The sequence below is a fragment of the Pinus tabuliformis genome, chromosome 8 (genome assembly GCF_031772625.1).
Source record: "Pinus tabuliformis cultivar Carrire ecotype Pingquan chromosome 8, CPIR1, whole genome shotgun sequence".
NCBI lineage: Eukaryota > Viridiplantae > Streptophyta > Pinopsida > Pinales > Pinaceae > Pinus > Pinus tabuliformis.
Window position 1 is genome coordinate 918,230,837 of NC_142294.1, and position 11,408 is coordinate 918,242,244.

At 36.8% G+C, this 11,408-nt stretch overlaps 1 protein-coding gene across 1 annotated transcript; it reads right to left on the reverse strand.

Annotated features, from left to right (window-relative positions):
* Positions 1 to 10,067: 10,067 nt before the first annotated feature.
* LOC149238516 (uncharacterized) lies at positions 10,068 to 10,640 on the reverse strand. Its single transcript, XM_089369585.1, has one exon. The coding sequence runs from the start codon at positions 10,638 to 10,640 to the stop codon at positions 10,068 to 10,070; it is 573 nt and encodes a 190-aa protein (XP_089225711.1).
* Between the last annotated feature and the right edge of the window lie 768 nt (positions 10,641 to 11,408).

The following is an 11,408-nucleotide window of genomic DNA, read 5'->3' on the forward strand; positions in this document are numbered from 1 at the left end:
TTCCATTTAATAACTGAATGTTACTTTACTCTCGTTTAATAACCAAAATGATAAAACATTAAGCCAATAATTACCTTAACAATATTACCCACATCCATGTCAGGGTCACTGTTCGCCTATCACATCCATAGTCTCTCCCACTCAAATCATTTTTATACACGGACACACGTGCACGTATATAGGTATAGTGACCCAAATTCCTCTGTGAAAGGATCAGAAAATACAAACGACCTGAGTCAGAAATATCTTACATTAGACGACAAGGTGTAATGTCTCCATCATAAAAAATAAAATTGTGTTTATTACTTCCGAATTAAATGATGTGTCCGATGCTAACCCAGCTGGCCTATCGCACACTAGGCTTTGATTCTACCGCCACCCATGGAACCGTTGCTACAAAATCTAACTGGTCATTTAAATGCGCATTTAACTCTCAGGAAAAAAGCTTTGGTTATGACCTGCACAGTTGTATTTCATATTTAATTTATCATGGGGTCGGCTTATCTATTTGTTTGCCACCTGTGCTGCCGTATGCATGGCCTGGGGGTCGGTCCAGCAACCCCAGTTTTGCTCGGGATCCTCACCTAATCAACGGTGTTGTATTCTTCCTCACGATCCAACAGCGGCAGCCATTCCAGGTCTTTCTTCAACCTTTTCTACGAAGAGATTACTTTCATTTGGTTCTGGCAATTACTCTAGGGAGGTTTACCCTGATGTGGCCCTTGTTTGTCCACAACGCTATCCTGTAACTCAGCACAGGCCCCATTTCATGGCCCGGCAGTGTGCCGAAAGACTTACAGGTGAACTATATGGAACTTTTCTACCAGCAGGTTTCCTACTGTTTCTTTTTTTTGTTCATTATGTCTGGAGGTGTTCCATACGCTGCTATCCCTAATCAGTATTTTTTTTTTCTCAGATGGAAGTTTTGGGTTGTAGAATGAAGGTTTCTGGAGTTGGCTTTCCCTTCTCGGGAAAGGGAGCCTGTACGACCACAACAACAGAGTTTTCCGGTCACTGGTAGGGGTTTTCCTTAGTAGGTGGGAACTCTTAAGGCGTGCCCCTTGTTATATTCTCTGCGTCTGAGAGACGCCTACTGCCGTAGTCGAAATCCCCATTTAGACAAGGGTTGATTTCTAAATCTTTTATTGGGTTATTCCCAAATGTGGACATTTATGGACTCGATGTAATTTTCAATGTATTATAGGCACAGCCTGTTTCTGCTCGAGACATGCAGGTTTATTTTGTTTTTTCCTGGTTTCCACCTCAGTGACAACAAGGGACTTATAAGTTGTACAGTTTAATTGTTCTGCTATTTGGTATGGATTTTATGATCAGCAGTCTACAATGTTATGCTTGAATTTGTCTTCAAAGTTTTTGTTAACTTTATATGTATTTACCAGTTCTGGTTTCGCGTCCTCTCTGACGCAGTCAAGAAATAATGAGATGGGTTATCTGAGTCCTTTCCTCGTTCTGGAATATACAATGTGCTCTGCTTGTTTACTTTTCCTATAGAGTGCTTGTAATATGAAGGGGTTCAAGTTCTTGTGTCAATTTTATGTCTCGGCCCACTCGGTCACTATTTACTGTAGCCAGTTCATATACCCGCTGTATAACTTTGCCCTACAGCATGTTTCTTAACTCTCTTATTTGTTCCCTCCGCCATGCGAGTCTGCTACCTACTATTAAATAATCTATCAATCTCCAGTTTTTATACCTCTGTTGAGTGTTGATACAATAGCCCCAGCTACAGAACTTCACCGCCAGGAGGGTTGTTCTTCTTGCGTGGTTGATTTTTGGGCCGCAGGGTTCGACTGTCGAGTCCACCACCTTCGGGAAATTTATGTTTTCATTACGAGTTCCAATACCTCGCTCTAAGCCTACACTACCCACCTGCGTTACCAACTATTTCTACAAGACTCAGTTTCTTCCGCTTGTTAATTGAATACATGCATTCTCAGAATCAACAATGTAAACTTTGAAACGGGAACTGATACTGTTACTCGTTTTGTAGAGATAGCAAAAAAGTGACCCGATTTTGAAAAGGGGTGATGCAGAACACACATTTTTTTTTAGAGCATAGTTTTTGGCACTTTAATTTTTTTAAATTCTTGTTATGTACATTGCGTTTTAGAATGATAGTGATTTTCATGCTGATTTAAAAAAGTGGTTATTCTGCATCACACCCTTTTTTTAAAAAACCTGTTTTTTTGACTTTAACTTTTCTAATGTATGAAACGTAAATAATTATTTGCAAATTTAATAATTTTCGAAGTGGTCTTCCTCTTCATATTTTCTTGTTTTTATTTTTATTTTTATTTTTTTTGTAGTGAGGTTTTTATTGATTTGCATATTTAAAGAAGAAGGTCGATATTTTTCATTTTCAATATTTTACATATTTATAGATCGTTAATTAAATTTTCAATCCAAATGAAATAATTGTCTCTAAAAAACAAATAAAAAATTATATAAAAAAAGACAAAAATAAAAAATAAAAAATGTTAAAAAAAAATCTTATAAACCATAAAACAATTTGGAAAAAAAAAACAAAATTAATATAGATATATATAAGTCAGTAAAAATTGAGGAAAAGAAAAAAACATGAGCAAAAACTAGGGAAAAAAAATTAAAAACAAACTAATTAAAAAAAATTAATTAATGAAAAAAATTTAAAAAATAGTAAAATTAATATTTAAAAAAAAATGTTAAAAAAATTATCTCACAAACCATAAAAGAATTTGGAAAAAAAAAAAAATTATATATATATATATATATATATATATATATATATATAAAGTAAGTAAAAATAGCGAAATTAAAAAAAAACATTAGAAAAAACTGGGGAAAAAAATAAAATTAAAAACAAACTGGTTTAAAAAAAAAAATAGAAAAAAAAAAAAAGAAAAAAATTTAAAAACTAATAAAATTAATATTAAAAAAAAAAACAAAAAAAAAATTCAAATTACAAAAAAAAAAAAACAAAAAAAGTGTATTTTTTATTAAAAAAAATGTAATTATTTTTTATTAAACATGGATATTTTGTTAAAAAAAAAAATCAAAATTTACATTTTTTATAAACAATCTTTTTTATTATTAAAAACAAATTTTATTTTTATTTCTGTTTTTATTTAAAAGAAAAAATTATTCAACATATCTTTTATATTAAAAAAAAAAAAATAACCTATATTTTATATTTAAAAAAAAAATTACATTTAAATTTTTTTTTAAACAATGTTTTTTTATTAAAAAAAAAATTGAAAATTAATTTTTTTTTTAACAATTTTTTTTTTTAAACCAATTTTTCTTGGTTATAATTAAAAATAGTTTTTTTTTTAAAACCAATCTAATTTTTTTTTTTTAATTTAAAAATTATTAAAAAAAATTAAAAATTTTAAAATTTTAAAAATTTAAAAATTAAAATCGTTTTTTTTTTTTTTTTTTTTTTTTTTTTTAAATTAAAATTTTAAAATTTTAAATTTTAAAAATTTAAAATCGTTTATTTAATTAATAATAAAAAAATTTGCGTTTGTGGCCCCCCCCCCCCCGGCCGCCTGTGGTGGCGCTGCCGTGGGCGGAGGGGCCTTTGCGCAGGCCCTTCGCCCACGGCAGCGCTACCACGGACGGCCGGGGGGCGGGCCGTTGATTCCGGAATTGACGGCCCGCCCCCGACCGCCCGTGGTGGCGCTGCAGTGGGCGGAGGGCCTGCACGCATGCCCCTCCGCCCACGACAGTGCCACCACGGGGGGGCACAAACGCATTTTTTTTATTAATTAAATAAACGATTTTAAATTTTTTAAATTTTTAATTTAAAAAAAAAATGATTTTAATTTTTAAAATTTTTAATTTTTTTAATAATTTTTAAAATTTTAAATTAAAAAAAAATAAATTAAATTGGTTAAAAAAAAAAACTATTTTTAATTATAACCAACAAAAATTGGTTTTAAAAAAATAATTGGTAAAAAAAAAAAAAAAATTTTCAATTTTTTTTTTAATAAAAAAACATTGTTTAAAAAAAAAATTTAAATGTAATTTTTTTTTTTAAATATAAAGTATAGGTTTATTTTTTTTTTAAATATAAAAGATAGGTTGAATAATTTTATTTTTAAATAAAAAATAAAAATAAAAATAAAATTTGTTTTTAATAATAAAAAAGATGGTTTAAAAAAAAAATTTAAATTTTGATTTTTTTTTTAAACAAAATATCTATGTTTAATAAAAAATAATTAATTTTTTTTTAATAAAAAATATACTCTTTTTTTTTTTTTTTTTTTTTTTTTTTTAATTAAATTTTTTAAATTTTTTTCATTATTTTTTTTTTTTAAACTAGTTTGTTTTTAATTTTTTTTTTCCCAGTTTTTTCTAATGTTTTTTTTTTTTTAATTTCTCTATTTTTACTTACTTTTTTTTTTCAGAGGGAAAATCAACATATGGCCAAGGCATAGCCGTAACCAATCATCCATAAAGCCGAAGCCAGCAAATGACCAAAGCGCGGTCCACAGAAACATCCCGCAGGATTCGATCCCGGCTGGGGGGAGCGAAAGCCATCCCCGCCCCAGCCGTCTAATCATGCACCTCGCGTGCATATTTTTACTTACTTAATTAATTAATATATATATATATATATATATATATATATATATATATATATTATTATTTTTTTTTTTTGTTTCCAAATTCTTTTATGGTTTGTGAGATAATTTTTTTATTTTTGTTTTATATTTTTCTTTTAATATATATTTTAATCTATGTTTTGTTTTTTTTTTTTTTTACCTTTTTTGCGTTTTTTCATTGTTTTATTTTTTTTTTAATTTTATGTTTTCATTATTTTTTTAAATTTAATGTTTTTTCGGGGTCATGATAAAATATTTCATGGCATTATTTAGAAATGTTGAAATTTTACTTTTGAAAAAAAAAAAAAGTCTTCTTCCAGAATTAACCCTTTTCGTTTTGAGGGTGTTTTTTGGATAATTTTTGCGCAAAAAATTGGTTTTCACCGCCATTTTTAAAACATGTTGAAAATTTACCCAAGAAAAGAAAGGGTGTTATTCCAACATCAACACTTTTCACTTTTAGCACTATTTTTGATGTTTTTTCGGGGTTTTTTGGCCAGAGTTCCTGTTTTGAGTTTATAGTTCTCGTTTCAAAGTTTACATTGTTAATCTTTTACATGTATAAGAATGTGGTCCTAGAGGTCTCGGCTTGTCTAGGGATTGTGCAGCAGTTAGGTCTACTGCAACTGTCAATGTTGTTCCAGGGAAGTTGCCTAGTTAAGCTAGGCTTGAGAGTGCAGTTGCCTAACTATCTTCCCCAGGTATGTCGATACTGTAGCAGCCCTCAACCCTTTCCTCCGAGATTCATGATTTCGTCTACACAGGACTTTTACGGATTTGTAGTATTTCACTGGTTCCCCTAAATTGAGTCTGTCTGCTCAGTTCTTTAGTGATCAGTTTTTAATGCATTTTCTGGCGATTGTCCACTCCTTGTGGTTCAGCCACGGTTTCTCTATTTCTTGGTTTAATTATCCTTAAGTTCCCAATCTTAAAATTGTCATCTTTTAGCTATAATCTTTAAATTGTCTTTTTTTAACTATAATCTTTGAATTATAATCCTTCTTCGGCTCCTTCCTAGAACAGACCTATACATGCCACTGCTAAGCTTGTTCACCCTTTTATTTAAGGGAAAATTCTGAGAAAAGGGAAAATTTACCCAACAGGAACAAAAGAATATGAAGTCTCCTAAATGACAATTTTCAACAGTGAATTATTTAACTACCTCCACTAGATCTCAATCATAGTGGTAGACTGTCCGACCACCCTACTGATGACCCCTTTCTCATTTTTTTTAAGAAGCTATAAAACTGCAGGCAATAAATAAATCGTTTTCTTAGTTTTGAGTGAAAGTCGGGTACCTGTGTAGCCATTCGTAGAGCTCTTCTTCTCTCTGTATAAGGTTATGATCACCATTGCTTTCTGCAGCTAGTCTACCACCCGTCCTTGAGACTGTCATTCGTGACCAGTCTCCCCCTTAGCTGGCTCAAAGACTACCGTCTTTGTTAGCTGCAGGCGCACTGCGCCCTTACCATCTGATCCTCACCAGACTTGGTAAGACCCTGATCCTTTTCCTGCTGTCTGTCCTCTACAACACAACCCCCGTCTCGTTTTTCCTTTTCCCCCCAAAAACCATTCCACAGTTGGGGAGGCAGAAAAAGAAACGGTTAGGGTTGCAACTGTTTTTTTTGTTAATCCAAGTCTTAACCGACTCTGCCACTATGTGACATGATATACTTGTCATTTAAATTTCCATTTACTAAAAAAAATATAAGTTTATACACAGATAATGTTCTTGTTCTTTGACTGCGATAAAAAAAAATATTTACAATAATTTGGGGATATGACATCTCCCCCTCTTGAAGTTAGACATCGTCCCGATGTCTTTTAGTTACAAACAACCCTGGGTAAGCTTGCTTCATGAGTTCCTCATCCTCCCAAGTGGCCTCATCAGGCCCAAAGTGCTGCCACTGCACTTTAACTTGGGTAATATCCCGCTTCCGCAACGTGACTTCTCTCCGGTCTAGAATGCTCAGCGGTTCGACTCGGATTTCTCCTTCCGGTTCTACCTGCAATATGCAACACCCTGAGTCAGTTTTCCTTTAAGAGAAACATTTTGATTGATTTACCAGAGAAATTTTTACCTGAATATCCTGCCAATTAATCACATGTTTAGGGTCATAAACATATTTCTTTAGCACAGAAACATGGAAGACATTGTGGACTCGTATATGGCTAGGCAGAGCAAGTTGGTAAGCCACTGGTCCAACCCTTGCTAAAATCTAGAAGGGTCCACAATATCGAGGTGCCAACTTAGCGCACCCACTCCACTGTAAAGTGCTCTTTCGTGCTCGAATTCTTACATACACATGATCACCGACCTGATATTCCTTGAACCTTCTTTTCCGGTCAGCGAAGTTCTTCTGTCTATCTTGAGCTGCTTTCAGATTAGAACACACCTTTTTAACCAGTTCCTCCATCTCCTGGAGCATTTCAGGGCCTAGCATCAATTTGTCTTCTGGTCCACTCTAGCTGGAGGGAGTGCAACACTTTCGCCCATATAACACCTCAAATGGACTCATCTGCAATGATGTGTGGTAGCCATTATTGTATGCAAATTCAACCAAGTGAAGATAATCCTCCCACTTGGTTGGTTGCTGCATCACATACGCTCTTAACATATCTTCCACCACCTGGTTCACCCGTTCAGTCTGCCCATCAGTTTGGGGATGATAGGTAGTACTAAAATTCAGCTGGGTACCCAATTCCTCGAACAATGTTTTCCAAAAGGCCGATGTAAATTTTACATCCCGGTCTGAAATTATTGTCTTTGGTAACCCATGCAACTTAAATATGTTTTGCATGAATACATGAGCGATCTACACTGCTCGATATGTAGATTGTACGGGTATAAAATGCGCTGACTTGCTCAGCTTGTCGACAACCACCATAATGGAATCATTGTTCTTCTTTGACTTAGGCAAACCTGTTATAAAGTCCATAGTGATGGTTTCCCACTTCCACTCCGGGATGGGTAACGACTGTAGTAAACCTGCGGGATGCTGGTGTTCTGCTTTAATTTGCTGACATTCAAGACATCGAGCCAAGTATCTAGCCACATCTTTCTTCATGCCCAACTAGTAGTATTCTTTTCGGAGTGCAGTAATCATCTTTTGGTATCCGGGGTGTCCGGCATAATGACTCCTATGATACTCATCCATTATCAAATTTTTAATGTTGTTCTGGTCGGGTACATACAGTCTCCCTTTATAATACAAAATCCCAGCTACATCCAGAGCGTAATCCGACTGTTTTTCCGTGCTGTTCGGTAGTTGTACCTACTGTTTTATTTGCTGGTACATAACATCCTGCTCGGCTGCTTCCTTGATCATCGGGGCTTTTCCTCTCACTGCAGGAAATCTCGTACAGACACTACAGTTTTCGACTCAAAGCATCTACCACCCGGTTCTCCTTCCCCTTCAGATGCTTGATCTCAAAATCAAAGCCACTTAAGAAATCCACCCACCGGGCTTGCCTAGCATTTAGTGTGGGCTGGCTAAAATAATTGGTCAGGCTGTGGTGGTCTGTCAACAACATAAATTTTCTTCCCACAAGATAATGTCGCCACATTTTCAGGGTGTGAATCACAGCTGCCAACTCTAGATCGTAAGCAGAATATTTCTGCTCATTCTCTTTTAACTTCCTTGATTCGTAGGCTATCACTTTGCCTTCTTGCATTAGCACACCTCCCAATCCTTCCTTGCTAGCGTCAGTACACACTACGTACTCTTTACTGGGATCGGCTATGCTTAGAATAGGTGCGGTGGTGAGTAAATATTTGAGTTGTTCAAAACTTCTTTGACATTCAGGAGTCCATCGGAAAGTTCTTCCCTTCTTTTGCAAGGATGTGATTGGGTAAGCCACTTTTGAGAATCCCTCTACAAATCGCCTATAGTAACCTGCCAAGCCCATAAATGATCGGATGTCCGCCACATCCTTGGGTACTGGCCATTCCATAATGGTTCTTATCTTTTCCGGATCCACAACGATTCCATCCTTAGTGATGATATGGCCCAAGTACTGTATCTGCTCCTTGAAAAATTCACATTTACTGAACTTAGCGTACAACTGGTGCTCTCGGAGAGTTTGCAATACTATCCTGAGATGCTCCTGATGCTCTTCCATAGTCCGAGAGTAAATCAATATATCATCAATAAAGATCAGCACAAATTTATCCAAATATTGGTGGAACACACTGTTCATCAGGCACATAAAGGTGGCAGGGGCGTTGGTCAGCCCGAAGGGTAACACCATAAACTCATAGTGGCCATATCGCATTCTGAAAGCTGTCTTAGCTATGTCTTCCTCTCTAATCCGGATTTGGTGATACCCTGACCGTAAATCAATTTTCGAGAAAACTGTTGCTCCTCTTACCTGGTCGAATAGCTCATCAATGCGAGGTAGGGGGTACTTGTTTTTAATTGTCAGTTTTTTCAACTGACGGTAATCCATACACATGCGGAGAGTCCCATCTTTTTTCTTAACGAATAATACCGGAGCTCCCCAAGGGGACACACTGGGGCGAATGTACTTTTTGTCCAACAGCTCTTGTAACTGCATCTTCAGCTCTGTCAATTCTGGTATACTCATTCTGTAGGGTGCTCGCGAGACTGGGGCTGCACCTGGTACCAACTCAATGGTAAAATCTATATCTCTTTTAGGTGGCAGCCCAGGAATCTCTTCTGGAAACACATCAGCAAATTCTTGTATTACTGGAATATTCTCCAATGTGGCTATTTTATTCTTTGAATTGGCATACCCCACTTGAATGGCGTAAATTTGACATCCTTTTCTGATGCATTTGGCTAGCTGTGAGGCAGTTATGGGCCGAATCTGTACTGGCCGCTGAATCCCCTGCATCTCTTGTTTTATTCCAAGCTCGTCTTTAAAGTTGATAGTCTTGGTTTTACAATTGATTATGGACCAGTGATTTTCTAGCCAATCCATACCAATCAATATGTCGTAAGAGCCAAGTGGAAGCACATTTAAATCAGCTGTTACTAACTGTCCTACTATTTTTAATGGATAGTTTTTTACCTTAGCCATTACCCGTCTTTTTTCCCCTGTTGCCAACTGAACTAGCCAGGGGTCCCTAAACTTAACAGGCTGCAACTTATAGAGTTCCACAATTGTAGGACTAATATAACTTAAGGTTGCACCAGGGTCAATTAAAACAGTTACAGCAAGGTCTAAGAGTTTACCTTCAAATTCCACCATGGTCGGCTGGTACTCCGCCTGGCAATCCTCCAGAGCGACATTAATCTTTGGCAGACTCCGTCCTACATCACCAACAGTAGAGGCTTCATAAACCTGGGAGACTTGTTCAGCCCCTTTTCGCTGAGGGTAGTTTTTTACATAGTGGGGGCCGCCACAACCCCAACATTGCACCGGGGGCCTTGCTGTTCCTTCATTGTCTGTTTTAGTGAGTTGGTCATTCACCCTGGACTCGTTGAGAGGCTTTGATCAGAGTGGATTTCTTTGAGAGTTTCTACTGATCTGCCCTTTAGTGAATCCTTTGTTACCTCCACCACGGTTTCCTTTAGTGCCACCAGCCAGCTTGCTGCTTCTCTTATCAACCCATTTCTTACCCAGGGGCTCTCCCTTCTGCTTGCCCTGCTGATAACAGATTCGGGCTTTCCGTATTGCTTCATCCATCGTCTTTGGGTTGTCAAATTCAATTCTTTCTCTCATACTTGCGGGTAGGCTACTAACAAACCTTTGCACTTTAGCTTTCTCTTCCCGAATATAGGGCACATAGCGGAGTAAGGAAGTAAAACGAGTAATAAACTCGTCCATCGTTTGCTGCCCCAAACGCAGGTCATGAAATTCCCTTGCCTTCTCATCATAGAAGCACTCAGTCAGGTACCTTTCCTTAAAGTACCGCTGGAATTTCTCCCAAGTGACCGTCTGTTCGCTTACCCCTTTCACCATCTTAACTTCCTCCCACCACAAGGTGGCCTTCCCCTGTAGTTGGAAAATGGCCAACCGTGCTTTGAGGTTGTGATCGTATTCATATAGCTGGAAGTATTTGTTCATATTAATTAACCAGGCTTCCACTGCTTCCTCTTGTTCACCATCAAAGTGTGGTGGTTTGATCTTACGAAACTCCCCTTGCAACTCGATCCGCTGCCTTTTGGACGTTTGTTGTTCTGAGGCATTATCTGAGCGTTCCTCCTCCTGCCCTTCTGATTCCTCAGGTCCTGTGGGGTGATTTTATTCTCCTGACACCCTTTGGTGCTCAGAGCTAGGATCCAATGGCTGCTGGTTTTGTCTGTCAGATAAGCTTTTAATAATCCTCTCCTGCTCCATTGTTAACCTTGCATTATCTTCCCGTAATCGAGCCATTTCATTCTTCAGCTCTTGTACCGTTTCCAAAATTGCCTGATTGGTATTGCGTGCTTCCTCGCCCAGCTGTACCCATAATTCGGGATTGTTTCCAGGACCCGTTGCAGGTCCCTGACCTGCCACAAACCTGTGTGACGCACTGTCTGTTCTCCTCATGTTGTCAATTCCCTGTGCTAACCACAAACGACAACAGTAGAGAGTTTACATGCTGGCTATTTCTTTTACACATTAGAGATGAATTAAATTGTAATATTCAGCCTTTTTTTTTTACCAATGCCCAGAGGCCATAGTTTTGCAACCTGGGCTCTGATACCACTTGTAATGTCTTCGTCATAATTTTTTTTTTGTGTTTATTACTTCTGAATTAAATGATGTGTCTGATGCTAACCCAACTAGCCTATCGCACACTAGGCTTCGATTCTACTGCCACCCACGGAACCACTTCTACAAAATCTAACT